General features: G+C 52.3%; 1 protein-coding gene across 1 annotated transcript in view; it reads left to right on the top strand.

Annotated features, from left to right (window-relative positions):
- The first annotated feature begins 219 nt into the window (after positions 1-219).
- The window catches only part of CASQ2 (calsequestrin 2), a 57263-nt gene continuing 37514 nt past the window's right edge, over positions 220-19968 (top strand). The window contains exon 1 of the mRNA XM_028503036.2: positions 220-647. Coding sequence (XP_028358837.1) covers positions 414-647 — 234 coding nt within the window. The 5' untranslated portion in view covers positions 220-413. The remainder of the gene's footprint in view (positions 648-19968) is intronic.

Genomic DNA, 19968 nt, shown 5'->3' with positions numbered 1-19968 from the left:
CACCCCTCCAATAGGCTGTATCAGCGAATCCCTCTGCTGTGGCACAGAGCACTTTTTTATTCATTGCACGATTTATTTTTAGCCTGAAACAAGTGCATCCTAAAAATGGAGTTCCTGATGGGACAGGGGCCGGGCAGAGCTATGCGAAGTATCTGGGGCTTGGCCGCCCAGCCTGGCTCCCAGTCCACACGTGTGCGTGCGTGCCTGCGTGCGTGCGTGTGTGTGTGTGTGTGTGTGAGCCTCCACTCTGTTCTTCCTGAGCCCACGACTACAGGGGCTGGAGCCGAGGAGGTGGAGAGTCGGTCCTGGGGCCCAGGAAGGGCAGGAGGGACAAACTCAGCCTCTTCTGAGAGTTTTACCTCCTTCTGCCTGCACTCAGTATTTCTGGGCAAGAACAGCAAAACTTTTCCCAGATGAAGAGGACTTGCCTGTTTGTCCTGGGGGTCTACCTGCTGTCCTCCTGCAGGGCAGAAGAGGGCCTGAACTTCCCCACCTACGATGGCAAGGACCGCGTGGTGAGTCTCACCGAGAAGAACCTCAAGCAAGTCTTGAAGAAATATGACCTGCTCTGCCTCTACTACCATGAGCCGGTGTCTGCCGATAAGGTGGCTCAGAAACAGTTCCAGCTGAAAGAGATTGTGCTGGAGGTAAGCAGGGGGCGCGGGCCACCGTGCCAGTGAGCTCGGGCTGGCCGGCGGGGGGATGTGGGCAGCGGGGCACAGAGCCCCTTACCCTGAAACCCTGCTGCATTCTGGTCTCCTGTAAGTCTGAAGATGCTCTTGTTGCAAAGCTGGGGTGTGTGAACAAGCCTGGGCTGAGATGCTGAAAATGGGGACGCGTCTGACTTAAAGTCTGTTGCATGGTGGTCCTCTGGGTATTTCAAGGGCAATAGCCCCAGCCACTGTTTTTCGGAGAGAATTAAAACTATTATTAAAAAGACTGGCTGATGTGAAACTCCCAGGGGCATTGGTGGGTTTCATGCCAATAACCCACTCTTTGCGCTCCGCCCACGATGCTGGGCTGACAGGGGGTGTGTGACCTTGCCTGTCCCGGTCACTGGGTGACCCTCCTTCCTGGCGCCGCGGTTTCGGTCAGCGTTCCAAGTGTGGATGGGTGACAGCCTCAGCTGCACACTCAGTAACAGGAATTTTTGTTTTCCTCAGAAAGTTCTCGGTGTGAGCGCAGGGCTGACACTGAAGTCAGTTCTTATTTTGTCTGCATTACGTGGCCTGTGTGCAAACCTGGCACTGGGGCCCATTCCCGAAACCGGGTGGGGGCCCCGGAGCTCCTCCTGTGGCTGTCCCGGACAGCCTCGGGTCACTCACACTCAGGGGCACCGTGCGTGCCGGGAGTCCCGGCAGTCACCCGGGTCCCTCGTCAGCCCCCGTGCCCGGCCCGGTCCAGGCACAAACCTGTGGAGAGGACTGCTTGAGAACTACAGTGGCTTATTAACCATCAGAAAGCTCCGTTTAATCAAATACTCTGATTAACAGATTTAACATATAAAGCCCACGTGGATTTGAATTCTCAAAACAAAAAGGCTGATAAAATCCAGGAAAACCATCCGAAGCACATCAAAATGTCTTTAACAATTTAACGAGCACTTCAGAACCCCGAGTGTCTCCGGGTCACCGGGCAAACAACTGTTTTTCAGAGGGTTTGTGCTCCACTGTGCGGGCAGCAGGGCAGCAGGGCAGCTCCAGTCAATGGAAAGTTAAGTGTCTTTAAAATGCCACCGCCACCACCCTACTCTCCCTCCGGCTCCGTGCGGGGGCGGACTCGAAATTCCACCCCCTCTGTGGGCTGCCAGCGGGAGAGAGCAGGGGCGTCTTGGGTCTTTGGAGCACAGACACGGGAAAGCAGCAGGCTGGAAAAAGCAGGCCGTCCGGCCAGGCTGCTCATAGTCCTCACTCCCATCCCTGTCCCCATCTCAAACTGCCCCACTCAGTTACTGAGAGATATCTTTATGAAAAATTTAATTGAGGGCATGCGGATTCTACTTATGTGCTCGTCACAGTCTGGTTAGCCTAGAAAAATAAAATAAAATGATGAAATAAAATAAATAAAATAATAAAATAAAATAGTAAAGTAATCCCAGTGCCCCTCAGAGACTGACGAGGGGCAGGGGGGCGGGGTGGGCAGAGGGAGCGGAGACCCCAGAGGCACCTGAGGTAGCAGTGGGCGCCCCCTAGAGGGAAAAGAACACAGAACTTGGGGCTGGGAGATCGGGATCTGTACTATATCACATTTACATGGTAATAATCCCTGCACACGTTTATGAGATCGCTAGATAGAAATAATTAACATTTTGAATGCTCACTGTGTGCAGGGGCTACTTCAAGCCCTTTGCACATGTCAGCTGGTTTCATTCTTACAGTATTTCTATGGTGTAGGTTCGGTTACTATCCCCATTTTACATATGGGGAAACTGAGGCACTGAGGGGCTCAGTTGCCCAAGGGCACTCAACTAGTGCAGGTGACGCAGGCCTGGCCCCTCCACCCCACTGCTGCTAGACTCGGTGAGACAGGTACAAGGAGCTGCTGGTACCCAGTTCGGCAGCGTTCCCAGAGTGTGCCTGAAGTCGAGGCTCTCAGCCCGGGAGCCTGGGTCTGATGATGCAGCTGGACCGCCCCCAGGGCTGAGCAGCACAGAACCCTGAAGCTACCGCCGATGCAAATGCCCAAACCACAGAGGAGGCTGGGTGGGGGCAAACCTTTGGCAAGATGCCTGTCAGGTGTAGGCTGTTACTCAGCACCCAGGACAAAAATGGCTCCAGGAGACCCATGGGTGGGAAGGGGGATGGATGTGAGCCTCTCAATATCCTTCATGGGCAAGAAACTATTTTGTCCTCTTAACTCACTGGACCCCAAACCCGCACTGGGGAAAATCTGATTTGGAAGCCCACGCCGGAGCACGCCACCTCTCGGGCATTGCAGCCCGAGAGGGGGTGATGTTGGAGGACTTGCAGGCAGCAGCGGGGGAGCAGGAGTGCCAGCCCCAGGGCTGGGCGGGAGGGATGCGAGGGGAGGAGGAGGCAGGGGCGTCTCAGCCACGGGCAGACAGCCGGGGTGGGGGCAGCGGGAAGGGCAGGTTCCTTTCCTCCAAGGAGTGTGAGAAGGAGGCTTTTGATGGTTTTTGATCCTAACTCACACCCACACATATGTGCACTAATGAAACAATGTCATAAAACAATCCTTGTCATAGTCTGTTCTATTTCACTTAAAAATGTTTCAACCAATGAAATCAGTTTCCCTCTCCCATGGCCAACTGCCACCCCCAGCTTTGAAAGTCTGAGGACTTGTAGGGGCCAGGAGGTTAGGGATTCAAGTGTGTGGCTGGTGGGATGAGGGCTATCCCCTGCTGATGAAAATCCCAAGATTCTATGGTCGGTTGTGTATATTTTGTCTGCTTCTCCAAGGCAGCAATTTTCAACCTTTTCGATCTTGTGGCACACATAAACTCATTACTAAAATTCCATGGCACACCGAAAAATATGTTTTTTTTGCCGATGTGACCAAAAAATAGGTGTAATTTTGACTCATGCACACGGATGGCTGTGTTGTGTTGGTTGCTGTCATTTCCTTGTGAGACAGTCTGAGGGAGCAGAGGCCGGTGCCGCTGACTGGACGGTCAGGGGCTGCATGCTTTAAAACTCCTCGCGGCGCACCAGCAGAAAAACGCTGCTCTAAGACAGGACAGGAACGACCCCCAGAAGCAGGCCTCTGCAGGGCCCGAAGGGCACCGATGCACTCGAGGCCCTGGAATGTCCTTCAGGGAGTCCTGCATTTGTCACTTACTCTGGTTGGGCCTCAGGGTGGACGCTGTGATACAGGGAACACGGGACACTCAGGTGGCTCATAGCCTGATGCGAAGGAAGACAAGCAAATGAGAAGACACACAGAGATGCGGCCATTGTCACAACAGAGCGACCTCCAGGGTCCTCTGGGGGTGCCGAGGGGAGAGGGAACCCCCCCACCCCTCCACCCCCTACTCCTGCCGCACTCTGGGGGAAATGAGGGAGCTCTGGCACAGAAGAACCAGATTGTGCAAATGAGTGTGATTTACCAGGCAGGTCTGCAAGCGTGGGGCAGGGAACCCCAGGGGCGAAAAATCTAACAGCTCCCAATAGTTTCCCACCTGCTAGCTTTTTCCTAAAATGGGCTGTGAGGGCCTCATGCCTTCAGGGGAAGATTTTACCCCTACTCTGTGGATCCCCCGTGGGTGGTCGTCCTGGAAGAGGCTGCCAGTCAGTTAGACCTCCCTCCAACCGAGCGTGAGTTCCGTGGGAGAGCGGGGCTTGACGAGGGGAAGAGGGGAAGGGAGAGCCTGCAAGGCACTAAAAGCCTCAGCAGAGGAAGGGCCAGGAAAATGGCACCAGGACGCACCAAAGTCGAACTTTGCTTTCCGGTTTGGCCGGGCCTAGCTCTGGAGCGCCCCAAGCGGGGTTGCCTGGTACATAGCTCCATATGGATGTTCTGTGAACCCTTGTGGAGTGGGTGGTTGCAATGTTTCAGCTCAGAAGAACCCGGGGAAGCATCTAGATTTCTTTCGAGCCCCTCATTTCATAGGTGTGGCCTGGCAGGGTTAGGGCTCGCACAGCTGGCAGCCCTGGCTCCCGACTGGGCACTGTTCGTCTCCAAAACAGGACACCCTCAGTGAGAAATGTTAGAATACGTAGAAAAAGAAAAAGAAAGCTACAGAAATTGCCACCCAGAAGTAAACAGTGTTAATGGATGGATAGATTTCTTTCTGGCATTTTTTTCTACTCATAAACACACATTTTTCAATTGGGTTTACACCATTTATAGTTTTGTTTTCTCATTTTCTTTTAAGATTTTATTTATTCTTTAAAGAGAGAGAGGAAGAGAGGGAGAGAAACATCAATGTGTGGTTGCCTCTTGCGCACCCCCTACTGGGGACCTGGCCTGCAACCCAGGCATGTGCCCTGACTGGGAACCGAACCAGCGACCCTCTGATTCTCAGGCTGGCGCTCAACCACTGAGCCGCACCAGCCAGGGCATTGTTTTCTCATTTTCATCTCACTATATTGTGAGTGTTCCCATGTCATTACATAGTTTTACATTCTTGACAAATGTAATGTCAACAGCAGCATAATATTCCATTGCATGATTGTACATGCTTTTTAAATAATTTCTCTATTTTCAGATAGTGACATTTTGGGGGATTTTAAAAGACTTTGTCTATTTAGATTTTCATTGCCGTTTTAATGGACATTCTTTGATTTCTAGCCGGACAAACTTTTTTCATAAAATTACTTGCTACTTACATTTTTCCTTCCGTGCACAATTTCTCTGTTGAGGGGCCGACACAGTTATGAAGGGAGCTGCGGCGTGTATGCTGTTCCCCTCGGCTTCGGCCGAGACAGCAGATTCAGCCGACACCACCGCGGCCACATTGTTATCGCACCGCAGGGCTCAGGGACCCGAGAGGGAGGAGACATGGGCAGTGAACGCCGTGCCTCCTTTCTCTCTTGTTGTCCCCTCTGCTTTCCCTCGAACCTGTGGTGCAAAGCACTGCTTGTAGCATGTTCTGTAAATACTGCCAGAAAGTCCTCCACTGTCACGATCACCTCGTTGAGAGGTGGCATGCTCCGAAGTGGGCTTCTGAATCGGACAGACCTGGGTTCAACCCCCAAGGAAGAAGCCTGCCCACGTTCAGGTTCATCACTTGTAAAGTGGAGATGGCATGGTGGTGTGAAGACTCAGTGAGGTAGTTAGCAAGGGCACAGCTTCTGAACACTGGAAGGTGCTGGGCACTCTCCTGGCCGGGCTGGATTTTAGACGCAGCCCAGCCGAACCCCATTATTTTACAGACGGAGGACACCAGGCCACTTTCGGAAGCTCAGGACAGGTGATGTGACCCCATATTGCTTGTTCATAGCCAGCTAAGCCCCAGAGGGTGGAGCGACTTGCCCGAGGTCACAGACTCTGGATGTCCCCACGTCCAGCTCTCCCTCCAATCTCTGAGGCTTTGCTGAGTCTGATACAGGCAGTGACCTCACCAGCACCACCAACTCATCAGCCCCGTTCACACGTTCAGTCCCAGGACGGCCTCTGTCCCTTTGAAAAGGGCTTCCACTCAATCTCCTAGCTTACTCTGTCTCCATGGAGATACATGTTGGAATTCTTCTAGATTGGGAGCCTCCTGAGGGCCACCTGAGTCCAAAGCAAAGGTGGTGCTAGGGGAAGTGACAAAACTGGAACCAAGTTCACATGGACAAGGATCAAAAAATGGCTCGTGAGTCAGAAACACAACTAAATGGATGGACAGGCCGTGGAGCGGTGTTGCCACGGACACCTCCGTATAAGAGTCCGGGTTTGCATCACACTGGGGGTTCCTGAGCGCACGGGACCAATGTCATTGTTCTGCCAGACACTAAGCCAGGTGCCGGGGGTCACTTGCTCCTCCCTGTTCCCCTCCTGCCTTCACACCGGTCTCATCCCAGAGTCCAAAGCCCAAGAGTCTCTTCCACACCCCTCCACTTCTCGGCAACCAGCAGTCCAACCTGAAAAGGAAGAAAGGAAAGGGCAAAAGCTCTTTCCTGGGGAGCTTCGTGCTTATGTGGGACAGTGTCGTGGCCGAGTACACGTCTGTAGAAGGCAGGATGAAGGAGGCAGGCACGGGCCCAGCTTCAGGGCCTCTGGGCACACTGGTGTTCAAGGCTGAGGCTATTAACTGCACCTGTGTGTTTTGTGGGGGTTACTGTAGGCCAGCCTGTAACAAACACAGTGGTCCCCCTCACCTGCTTTCTGCGGCTTCAGTTAGCCAGGGTCAGCTATGGTCCAAAGATATTAAATGGAAAATTCCAGAAGTGCACAATTCATAAATCCTAAATTGCTCACCCTCCAGAGTAGTGTGATGAAATCCCCCACCAGCCGGTGTCTCCACACTGTGCACGCTGCCTGCCTGTTGTCACTTAGGCGGCTCCGTGATCGGATTCATTGTCATGGTATCACTGTGTTTGTGCTCAAGTCACCTCGCTATTAGTTAGGAATGGCACCAAAGCCATTCACGTACCTCATTATAGCCTGGTATTACCACTGTTCTATTTTATTAGTCGTTATTGTTCATCTCTTACTGTGCCTACTTAGTGAGTTAAACTTCATCAAAGGCATGTATGATAGAAAAAATAGTATGTATAGAGTTTGCTACTATCCACAGGTTCAGGCATTCATCCATGGGCAGTCTTGGGACGCACCCCCCATGGACAAGGAGCGACCACTGTATGCCTTTATTGGATGGGGAGAAACAACGGAGGGTCTTTTCAGGCATGTAGCGAGTGTTTAAGAGCATGAACGTTAGTGTTGTGAATCCCTGACTAGACATATTGATGCATCAAATGTCCGTTGAGCAGAGTGGACGCAGTAATCTTTGCATTAAAAGGTGAATGAAAGAGCCAGTGAATGGATGATGAATGAGCGGTGCTTTCCGTATTGTGAACATTAAAATGGGTTCATTTGTTTAGGGTGAACTAGGTCCCTTGCGCTAGCAGTTGAGCTGGGGTCTTGGCACAGAAATGGCTACATCATCCAGACAGCTGCACGCCAGGTCAGCCCACAGCTCCTGCCGATTTCCAGCAGGATTCGGCTAGGGTGGGAGGTCCGAGGCTGCCCCTAGGTGTCTTCCCCTCAGGACAGCCTGAGGACAGCCTTAGCTCCCCACACAAAAGCTGCTGCCGTTTACACAGGACCTTCCCAGCAGCTTCCTCCCAAGCCCTCTGGGACATTAAATGGTAGGGTTGTCCCGTAAAGATCATTGGAAGTGGCCTGTCTCCCAGCAGGGAGGATTGTTGTGATGACCAATGTATTTCAGGCCTGGCAAGCAGATCCCTTTCCGATAATTTCTAGATGGTGATTCCAGCACAGATTACCCATCAGGCCCTCTGGGGGGGGGGGGGGGCGGGTCTCATCGGCTATGGCAGAATCAAAAATCAGAATCCTGTGCAATGGAGGCCTCTGGGTTCTGCTGCTATTCAGGGAAGTCTCTTGATGCCATTGCTCTCAGTCTGCCACAGCCCCTCATAGACTGAGAGCCCGTCTATATTCAGGTCACAGTCTTTTTTGTGTATGAGTGAAAATATCTTTGGCTGGGAGTGATACAACCTCCTCAAATCCTGCAACATACCCAGTGCAATTGGCATGACTCTTGTTTGCGCTTGATGAGCATGGCCATCTGGTATACCCAGCCTCGGATGAGGGAGTGGTGCTTGGGATAGGCAGACACTTGGGGGTCAGAGTGCCTGAACTTCTTCTCTTATACGTAATGCCCTATTTAATCCATGGCGGGTCACAAATATGCCCCCATCTTACTCATTTATGAAATCAATCACATAGTTTCTATCTCGGTGAATTAAAGGAATGATATGAAAGCAGGCGAATAAGAATTTCTTGTAAAATTCTAAGAAGCTGTGCAAGTACCAGGTATTATTATTTTGTTATGCTGGCTCCTATTTGGGAAATTAATCATTGTAGAATGCCCGAGTGCCTGAAATACAGCCAGTGCTTTTCGAACACTAATTCCCTTCACCTGTCAGTGGAATTTCAGAACATGTTCTTGGCCAATTGCAATAGTTCTCAACCTTGGCTGCGTGTTGGAATCAGCTAAGGAGTTTTTTAGAATACTGGGCCTTATCTTCCAGATACTCGTTTAATTGGTCACAGGGTAAGGGATGATAGCCAGATACTACAGTTTTTAAAAGCTCCATGGGTGGTGATTCAAGTGTGCAGCCAAGTTTGTAGGCCACTTAAGCCTACCTGAGACCTCAAAATATGGACCCCAGAGCAATGTCAAGGGCCTCACCTGGGTGCTTGTTATATGTAAATGAGATCCCCAGGTGATTTGCAGCCGTGTTGAAGTTCGCAGAGCACTGTGCCCATCTCCGGGGCTGGATGACCAGAATCATGTTGCCCTTGCTCAACCTCTGGTCTGTTGGCTCCCCTGGAGGACACTGCACTGTCAGCACACCTCTGCTTTGGAGAACTGCCAAGGTATTAGGTTGGTCCTGGGGCTGCAAAGATTTGGGTCTGCTCTGGGACTCAGCCAGACTCCCAGGGCCCCCCCACTGTCCCCTTACACAGGCAGTGATCAGTACTCCAGACCTCCTTACAAGGGGATGCTCTGGGCCCATGAGAAGCCTTCCCCTACTTTGGAGGTTTCAAGTCGAATTGTGAGGTTTTCTAAGAAATCAGAAGATGGCTTTTTAAGTAACCTTTCTTCAGGGTTCAGGAATTACCTTCAGAAAGAGAGGGAAAGCATTGATTTGGTTGCTGTGTCTCATTGCATTTTCCCCCAAAGAAACGGACATCTGAGAACTCTGGAGGCATAGGATATGGAATGCTAAGATGTGAACGTGTTTAACAGGGAACCATGGGAAAACTTCTTAGTGCAAACTGGTGAGTGTTGTACAAGGTGGAACTAAGTCTTGTGAACACCCAAAGAGAAATATTCATTATTTCATCTAGTCCTCCACTCTTCAGGTACTGCCCACTGACAACGTGCAGATAATATAGCCCCGGACATCTGAGAGATGTCCTTCTTGTATTGATAACAATTCACTTCCTCCAGTTCTGTGTGGCATGTCATTTCATCAAAGAAGTATTCTCCCTGCACCTATACAGATCGCACTCCCCAATCGCTCCTTTTTATCCTCTTTATTGGACTCTGTCTGTCCCCTTGCATAGTGTCCGGCACCCCTACAGAATGTAAAATCCACAGAGACAAAGACTTTATTCTCTCTGTTGCTGTACCCCAGCACCAAAACCAGTGTCTGACTCAGTGGGCACTTAGTGGTGTTTGTTGAATGAATGTTGAATGAACAGAAGGAAGAGAAGGGAAATAGCACTAACTACAAACTTACCCTAGACCATACCCAATACAGGTGCTTTACATCTGTTACTGAATTCTTACAATATATTCTCACACTACATTCACAGAAAAGATCTCGTAAAATTAAGTAGAAATCACCCAAAGTCACGAGGCTAGAAAATCGCAGACATGAAACAGGACTTGAAGCCACATCTGTTTGGTTCCAAATGTCATGTTCCTGCCACTGCCCCAAGGAACAGCTGAGTGGGATTGCTTCATGCTCACACGCAGTGCCAGCTCATAAGGGGACAGGTGTTTCTAGTTTGTGTTCTGGATTTTCACCTGCACTGGAACAGTATTTACTGGTACAGCTTGTCTGTGTGTTGAACCAAAATGACCAGCGTGAGTAAAAAGACTAATGCTTATGGTATTAAATCAATGTTTGCTGGATGGATGGATAGATGGATAAAAGGATAGAGAAGGAAAAAGCAAAGAACTACGGATACATTGCCTATATGGCAAATATATTTCTCCTTGATTTCTTTTTAAATTAAATTATTTTTAAAAAAGAATTGAACATAATAGTAAAAAAAATAGATTGAACCTGTCAGATTGAAGGACCTGTTTGTCATCCTCACTTAACCCTACTGAAATATGGTTTAGGCTGATGTTTTTTAAAACCACGGGACTCTCGCTCCTCTATGCATACGGCATGGGCAGGAGCCTCTGCGCACTGCAGGGCCGGCCGTGCCCGCAAGCCTCTTCAGCCCTGGCAGACGAGCCAGAGGTTGCATTTCCAACCCCCCAAGAGAGGAGGGCAAAATGAAGTGGCCGGACTCAAGCGAATCTGCAGCAGGAATGATGTGGGAACTCTGGGCAGAGAATAGCAACACATGCAAGATTCAGGCATTTCTTCCCACTGTCCACTGCCCAAAGATGGCCTTCTCCACACTTGCACCTGCCACACTCCGAAAAATCCGATGAGGTCAGGCTTATTTTGGCCTGGCTTTGGGAACGAATCCTCACCCAGAGCCAGCATTCTCTTGGGACGTGTGTGCGCATGCTCACTCTTCAGCTGCAATCTCCTTGGAGCCCAAGGGCCCCCGCACCATTCGGTGAGGGTCTGCTGTGCACATCTCAGTGGTAAAACGGGTGCTTGGGTGAGACGGTGAAGCAGTGAGAGGTGCAGTGGTGAGGGAGTGGGTTGAACAGATGACCGGCAAATTCTCCCTTCCGCGTATAGAATTAGTGGGGAAGCAGACTTCACAGAGTGGCGAACACGCTGTCGATTCAGAAGGTTTTAGACCGGCAGGACCCTCTTCTCCTGCTCCCGTCCCTCCGAAAGCCCTCAGTACTCGAGCTCAGATAGGATGTGTCTAGTCATCGTATCCCCAAGGGAGACCTTCTCTCAAAGTCACACATTTTTAATTTTATTTTTAAGTTACAGTGCACATTCAGTATGATTTTGTATTAGTTGCAGGTGTACGGTGTAGTGGTTCGACAGTCAGTATGTGACAATGTGGGGCCCCCAGCATCTCCAGCGCCCGCCTGGCACCGTACATGGTTTTTACGATATTGTTGACCGTGTTCCCCGTGCTGTACGTTGCACCCTCACGACTGTTCGTCACCACCAGTGTCTACTTCTTAATCTCTTCACCTCTTTCAGCCAGGCCTCCAAGCCCCTGCCCTCTGGCATCCATCACAAATTATAAATTTTTAATTAAAGACATGAGATACCATGATTAGAATGTAAAGCCGTAAAATAAAAAGGAAGAAAATCGATTTGAGTCACCAGACTCTCCTTTCAAAGCAGCAGCCCTGCTCTTTTGCAATGTGAGCCTCCCCGTTTGGTGTGGAGGATTTTTGCGTAATAAACAGCCCGGGCTTAGCCTCTGAAACGACTGTCCCCCAAGAAAGCCAGCCCCTCAAAGCGCCGAGTCTGTACAACAAAGCCTCTCGGGCTCCCTCGTCTGCACACTGGGTGTGGTTCTGTCCACAGGAGCCGCTCCTGTTTGGACAGCCACGCAGGGGGACGGCCCGTGCGCCATCTTTCAGTGCGTGGGGCCGGGCGGGCCTCTGAGTGCCGGGCGTCTGTTCCGGGAGCACCGGTCCGCCCGCCGGCTGCTCGGTGCCCCATGCCAGGCTGGCCTCTCCTCACCATCTGCTGTGCGGCGGGCAGGGAGCTGGGCCGACAGGTACTCCCTCCCTCACACGCTCACCTGCCTCTCCTTACAGTGACACACAGCCATGCTGGCTCAGGGCACCTAACAAATGTGAGGTGACACCTGCTCAGAGTGTCACCGCTGATGAGCAGCAGAGCCAGCATTTGGGCCCAGGGGCCTGCGAGGCCCCAGTGTAGGGACATGAATGGAACCAGAGTGTGGGCCTTGAACCCGAGTGCCACCCATTCACTTATGAAGTAAATGACAGTTACCCTCCCACCACTAAAAAAAGTGAATATTCTCTGGTTGAGTGGTGCAGTTGGTTGGAACATTGTCTCATTCACCAAAAGGTTGAGGGTTCGATTCCCGGTCAGGGCACATTCCAGGTTGAAGGTTCAATCCCCAGTTGGGATGCACACGGGAGGCAATTGATAGATGTTTCTCTCTCACATCAATGCTTCTCTCTCTCTGCCTCTCAATTCGATAAATATATTGTTGGGTGAGGACTTAAAAAAGTGAGTACAACACATAAGCAGCAGCTGACAATACTGCCTGGCATTGTAAAAAACACGGCCTTGAAGTTAGAACCATCTGCGTTTGAGTCCTAGCACGGTCAAGTCCTTGAACTGGACATCTGACCACAGGCCGGTGACTCAACTTCTCCAGGCCGAGCGCCTTCCTGGGTGAAACGACCCACACTGCCCTCGTCACAGGATTCTCATGAAGAGGAAGGAGGCAGCATGTGGAATGACCAGCACGCTTGGTGCTCAGAGAGGACCCTCCTTGGAATGACTGTGTCTGTGACAGCTCCAGCTCTCTGCTTAGCTCTCTGTAGTGTTTGTTGTCATTAGCAGATGTCATCAAAATAAACACGAGTGAGACGTTTCACGGAGTTCAGCCAAGCTGCCATGCTCTCCCGTGTGCGCGGTGGGATGCAAACCGCGGGCCTGTGCTTGCAGCCATTCCTTCACAGTCGGGAGGTCTCTCCAGCCGCCGAAGCCCTCCCCCTGCCGTCTTCTTTTTGTGAGGAGTGCCAGCCCACAGAAAGTTTAGTCTTGAAAGGGACGATCTGTCCCTGGCTCCAGGGTCACAGTGACAACCTCGTGGGCCGCTCCTGCGGCAGGGCGGGGGGTGGGGGGCTGCCCTCACAGGCTCTGGGGCACAGAGCTGTGCCCAGAGCCCCTGGAAAGGGGCATGGTCTAGCCCGGCGTCACTCAGGTCTACTTTCTAAAACCCCCACTTGGACAACACTTTCAGTAGAAAAGAAAAGGCCTGGCCTCCTGAGATGGCCTCCCTCATCCAGTCAGTGTGGCCGGCACTGAATGCTCACAGGGAGACTGACTGTGTGCCAGAGCCAGCCGTGGAGCAAGATTCTCCATGTGGGGCCCAGGCCCAGCGCCGGCGTCACCGGGGGCCTTGTCAGAAATGCAGATTCCTGGGTCCCCTCCCAGGCCCACTGAATCCGTAACTCCGGGCGGGCCCAGCTGTCTGCGTTTGCACAGGGCTTCGCTCCGGGTGGTGCTGACGCGGCTCAGGGTCCAAAGAGAAGGCTTGGGGCTGCTTGCAGCGAATTTGTAGGGAACTCGCAGCCACCAAGCGCTTGCACCCATGTTCCTCCTGCAGTTTCACTCTCATTTTTCACATCAGAAAACTGAAATCGGGGAGGCTGTGACCTGTGAGGCCCCGGTGTAGGAACACGAATATGAAGGAGGAGAGCCTGGGCCCCCGAGCCAGAGTGCCGGGTTTGGGGTGCCCGCTGTGTCACTTCAGTGCTATGTGGTCCTGAGCAAGTTGGTTGACCTCTCTGTGCCTCTCTTCCTCATCTGCAAACCCACTTCATGTGGGTTTTGGGAAGATTCAATAAGATAATTCACAGTAGGGTTGGAGCAGTACCTGGCAGGTAGGAGACACCCGTTACCATTGCTGTGACGTTGATTCTCCATGTACAGAGTGGAAAGAACACACAGCGTTGGCCCTGGGGTCTTCACTTTGGCACTGACCGAGGTGATGGCCCAAAATAAAGCAGGCGACAGTCTCCCTCGCCCCCAAGGCTGTTTCAGAGGCCACCCGGTCCAGCCCCCCGAGGCCCCAGGATTCACCTGAATCTCACAAAATAGCTGCTCCACCCGCTCCCCGCCCCCTGCAAGGGCACACCTCGTGCCTGCCCCCAGCTATACATAGAGCTGGCCTCACCCAAGTGGAAAGCAACGGGAGATTACCGGGAGATAAGCGTCAGCTCTTGGGGGTTCTGGGAGGACACGCAGTTGTTGAATTGTTTGACGTGTGGCCAGATGGTATCAGGGACAGTGGGTGAGAACAGCCGCTGGGCTCTTAGCTTCCAGGGACGGAGCAGGAGGGCAGCCAGGGTATTTTTAATGCCTGGCCCAAGGGACATTCCCTCGGAGCAAAGACCTGTGACATTTTCCCCAGGCTCCTCAGTCCTCGGACGGTTTTTTTCAGATTCCCGGCCCTGCAGGAGGGTCCTCAGAGCTCCACTCAGTGAGTCGCCCTACCCCTTCCCTCTGGCCCACCTCCCCCACCTTCCCTCTGACCATGAAGCAAATGCATCCTCCCCGCAGGAAGACAGCCCTTGGGAAGGGGCGCAAATGCAGCTTTCTTCCCACCTGCCCCTGGACTGAGGCTCAGAAGTGCTACAAAGGCACGGACCTGGGGGACACGGGCAGATGCCGAGGCCCCCGGCACACTGTGCTGCTGTCCTCTGAGGCCCGGGGAGCCTCACACAGCCCAGGGAGCTTGTCCCCCTTGTCTCGCGGGCAAACTTCTAGAACAAGTGACCCACACCTGCTGCTCCAACACGCCCTTGCCACCCATTCACCTGCCTAATGCCCAGGCCTCGGGCTCCGTCCCAGCTCCTCGCTGAAAGGTCACGGGTGACTTACCAGTTCTGAAAGGAGAGACCACATGGGGGACCCATCCCCGTGACTCCCTGCAATGTTTGATCCGACCACCCACTCCTTCTCAAGGTCCTCTCTTCCCGTGACCTTGGAGTCACAACACAGTATTCTTGTCCTCCTGCTGTTTCTCCCACAGTCCTCTCTGCCTCTTCTTGCTCTTGCCTCCTACAAGATGGCCGGTCCCTGAAGATGTCACCCCCAACCCCTCACGCCTTCACCTCCTCCCTCCACAGCTCCATGTGGGACCTCTCCCCTGAGCTACAGGTTGGCACCTCCAGCTCCTGGATGGACTTCCACGGCCATGAACCCATTGCGTCTCAATCCAGGCTGAGAACTGGGCCCTGGTTCTGGCGTGCCCTCCCCCCACTGCTGTCTTGTCCTTCACTCTGCTCCCCAGCTGGAGATTCTGTGGTCACCTTGCCTTCCCTCCCCTGCGGCTCCCCTCCCTCCTCTCTCCAAAGCCACGGAAGAGTTGCCAGCTCTGCCTGACTCTCCTTTAGCAACATCACCTCACAAGCTGCGCCTTCTCCATCGACCGCCACCGCCTCCATCAGAGACCTGTCCCCCCCCCCCCCCACTTAACTGTGGCGTCAGCCTCCCAGCTGGTCGCCTTCCTTCTTCACTCTCCTGTCTCTCTGCCTGGTCTGTGCCCTCAGACCCCCCAGACTCACAGCCATATCGCTCTTCTGTCCGAACATCTCCCAGATCAGGCCCGCTAGCGCTAACATGCAGAGTTCTTCACACTCCTTCTCACACGCCTTGAACACACAACTCCTTTGAGTGTCCCCAAAAGAAGCCCTCTGCTCAGGTAGGTCAGCCCGCCCTCCGACCTTCCCCCTGCCAACCCACCCCCCCAGCCTTTGCCGGTGCCGTTTCTTCCTTCAGGAGCCCAGCAGCTCTCCTCTGCCCACCCACACGCTGCTCCCTGGTCACGGTCCAGCAGAGCCCTCATCCACTCGTTCAGTTATTTAAGAAACGTATTTATTTATTTGCTGCAAGGTAGTGAGCGATGTGAGCCCATCTCTTCTGACTTCTCACAGGAAGCCAGAAATGTCTAAAAAAGGGCATTCGCTTCAGACTGGGAGTCCCAGATCGCCTTCTGAGCTGACATTTACGAGTAGACTTCAAGGATTACAGGAGCTGGTGGAGAACAGAGGGGAGGGGCGTCAGAGAGAGGGAAGGGCAAAGGTCAGAGCAGAGCTCGGTTTAGTGCCTTTGTGTGGGTCAGGACTTGCACCCCCTGCAGGCAGCTGCTGCACGTGACGGGCCCAGGACTTGGGAGCACCCCTGACAAGGGGATCCTGCCCAAAGAAGCAGAGTGGCCTCAGATGAGGCTGAGAGGAAGCCAGGCCACACCGTGCAGGGCATGGAAATTAAATCTGCAGGATTTGCATCCCTGCCCATGAATTCTCTCTCCCTCTCTCTCTCTCTCTCTCCCCTCTCTCTCCATAGCCTTTATTTCCTAGTTCTTAAGCACCTACTTAATTTTCCGTCAGCTTCTTCCTTAACAAAGTGACGAGGTCCGTGACGCTGACACACTTTTGTTTAGCACAGACCTTGATCATAGTAGGTCCTCAATGAACAGTTATGCTCTCTTGTTATTTCAGTGCACCAGGCTCTGGTATTTTTGAATCAGCCCAAGGCCCAGAACCCTACCCAGCTGTCACGGCATTAAGAAGAAATTCTAACATTGATTAAGCACTCACTGTGTGCCAAGCGCTGCGTCACACACTTTACACACTTTATCTCATGTAACCTTCCCGGCAGCCTTATGACATAGACATTGTTATTGTCCACATTTCCCAGTGGGGTCACAGCGGTTGCGACCCAGTTGGTAATCCACGTCTCTGACTCCAAGCCCTGTATTCTTAATCTCCGGGATTTACCATCCCTGGTCACTCAGTTATTTAAAGATGAGGTCCAGTTTGACCCCATCGCTGCAGGGTATCAATGGTACAATACAGACCTCCACAATGCGATATGAAGAGAGAGAGAGAAAGGGCATACTATGAATGCCAACTTCTGTGTTACTGAATGATGCTTATTATTTAACAGAACTTTTCTGTGCAGTTATTTTTGCACTCAAAGGAATCAGCAATGGCCAAAGCAAATCCTCATGTTTCTGGAAAGAATGCGTACCACGCCGATGCCCAGGGGCTACATGTAGCAACCAGTCGGAGACAGCCCCCTTCTCTGGGGCGGACGGGAGGTGAGACGCTCTGAGAAGGAGCCGGCCAACCAACCTGACAAAACCTGCCGAGGAAAGATTTTTAGTCAACAAAAGGGAACTGCTGTCAACTCTGAAGAGTGATCCGGTTTTCCGGAGTTTAGGCAGCATGGTCCCTCGTCTTTTCTCCTCCTCATGTTTGTCACTCCTCATCACTGTAATTGGTGATGATGGCATCTTTCTCTTGGACTCAAACGTCCCTTGAATTTGTGACATGCTCAGGCTAGTCCACCCTTTCACACAAAGTCCGAGTGTCTCTCAAGAACTATACAAGACACCAAAGAGGCCCGGCTCAGGGTCCTTCTCCGTAGGGAGGGGAGGTTCCCGACACAGAAGAGACGTGTGCACAGCTCTCACGATGGTGGAGTAAGTGTCGGAGCGCCGTGTCTCTGCGATAGGCCACGGGAGTTCACAGAAAGGAGGCTAGAGTGAAATGTGACCCTGGAGCTGGGCCTGGCAGCCCAGGGTGGCCCAGGCTGGCAGCAACCCGAGTGAGCAGGGGGGCTGGGCTGTGGCAGAGTGGAGAAAGGGACATGTCAGCTAGAGACTTGGGGCTGGGGCAAAGGTGGGGGTGAGGTCCAGCCAGTGTGAGAGGCAGACAGTGCCTGGCCTGCTCCACCAGCCCAGCAGTGGTTCCGGGTCCTGGGGAGCATGGGTCGGTCTGGGGTCGGTCTGGGGTCGGCCTGGAAGGTCCTGAGCGTTCACCACAGCCACCTGCTCACCCCCGCCCTCCCCCACCAGTCTCACTGCTCTCTCTTGGGTTACAGCCAGCCCTGGTCACCCTTGGCTTAGGCTCATGCAAGGCGCTTGCTAGGGCTGACGGAAGTGATGACAGAGCTCAAGTGGGCAGGCTTCGGACCTAATCTCGGTGGGAGGTGAGAGTGACGAGGCACCGCAGGGGTTGTGTGCAAGCATACCTAGAAGGAGGCGAGCGGGTCTCTGCTAGCGAGGTTTCCTGGCGCATCTGTGACTGCCGCTTCCTCCCATGCACCACACCTGGGACAGCGAGGGGCTGTGCTCAGTGAAACGGGAAAGAAGGAGCTGAGTCTGTCCGAGGCAGCACCTGCCCCTCCCACTCACGCATACATAGTAATGGGGGCATTTGAAGGCCACGATCGACACGCCGAGGAGAGGCACACATTTGCACCTGCCGAAAACCAACAAAATGCGGTCATGTGAGCCTAGGAGAGGTCGGAGTTAAATTCTGTGTTTAATTCGCAGAGTTAATTTCTTATATTCTTGGCAACGTTAATATTTCTCTTTGATGCCAAAGGTAGAGGAGCCCCCAAGGCCCAGGGGTCACGGTCGGAAAACGTCCCGCCGTGCCGCTTTTGGACGAACTGGCAATTTATGACGGTGTTTTCCGGAGGGAGCGGGGAATGGGATCTGCTGCAGCAGAATCGTGGCGCGGGGGCGCAGCTTATGAAAAGGTAGCTTCCCGAGCCCCAGCCCAGAGCTCTCCTCGGCTTGCTCGTGCCAAAGCCCAGGAAGCCTCCTTGTAGGCAGCGCGCCGGGTGATTCTCGTGTGCACTGAAGTTTAAGAACCACTTAAACTTAGAGCCACGGGTTCAGGCTCTAGGAGTGGATAAACCTATCAGTATTACAAAGGCATTAGGTCTGATCAGCATTAACTCCGAATAATAAATGCAGATACATGTAAGTTGAAGTTTCGACAGCGTGAAATGGAACAGAGTGGCTTACACTGAAAACCAGAAAACTCACTCAGAAATGACTTTGTCTAACAAATTGAATGCAACAGACTGAAGCCAAATGACTTTGCTGAATGACTAGCCTGTTTGAACATTGTGGGAAGGCTCACGATGAGTCATAAGATAAACACGGATGACGATGTGTTTCATCCTCCGCTTCCTCTAGTCCCAGGCAAAATCCAAGAGAGGAGAGAAAACTGCATGAGCGGTGGGGGACGCCACTTGTTACCTGGCCCTCCAGCCTCAGCCGCCAGGGCCACTCCACGGAGCAGCCGCCTGTGCTGCTGCCCTGGAGCCTTGACCTTAGAGGAACAGGAGCGGTTAGGAGCCAGAGAGAAAGAAAGAGAATGGGAACGTATGAGAAGGTCACGGATGGGAGAATAAATAGGCAAAGAAAGCCCTGGAGACGTTGTAACAGCAGCGGAAATCCAAGGGAGAAACCACAGATGCTGAGCAAAGTGGAGACGCAGAAATAAAGGGAGAAATGAGAGAAGCAACCACAGAAGAGAAAGGGAGGGGCTTAGAGCCCGAGTCGTAGAGCCAAGTAGGTCCAGGTCAGCCCGCCAAGAAAACAAGAAATCCTAAGGGTACGTGAACCGGAGAACAAAACTGCAAAACATGTGAAGTGAAGCGAAACCTGATAGAAATGAAAGGGGAAATAGACAAACCACTACGATTGAGAAGAAGGCCCAGATGTTCACTCTCAGCACCTTCATTCAGCACAGAGCTGGGCGTGCCTGCTGGTACGTGATTAAACACGAGGAAGTAAGGAGCCATGCCTGTTGGAAGGAGAGAAATGAAGTGCTCCCAAAAGCAGCTGACCTGATTGCCTACCCCCGCCAAAAAAAAAACCCTCTTAGAATTAACAACAGTTTCGCAGGGTTACCAGATGCAAGATAAACATACAAAAACCAATTATATATCTATATATCAGCAGTAAATACAGGGACACCAAAGTTTAAAATCCAGTACTATTTACAGCCACTCAAAAATTTAAACACTGAGATAGAAAAGCAACAAAACACACATAAGATTAATCTGCTAAAAACCACGCAATACTGGAGACGAAAACAGACGTAAGTAAGGGGAGCGTGGTTTTGCAAGGTGTTACTGTTTGGGGGAAACTGGG

This window comes from Phyllostomus discolor, chromosome 14, assembly GCF_004126475.2.
Source record: "Phyllostomus discolor isolate MPI-MPIP mPhyDis1 chromosome 14, mPhyDis1.pri.v3, whole genome shotgun sequence".
Lineage (NCBI taxonomy): Eukaryota > Metazoa > Chordata > Mammalia > Chiroptera > Phyllostomidae > Phyllostomus > Phyllostomus discolor.
This window is presented reverse-complemented; position numbering and strand designations above follow the sequence as displayed.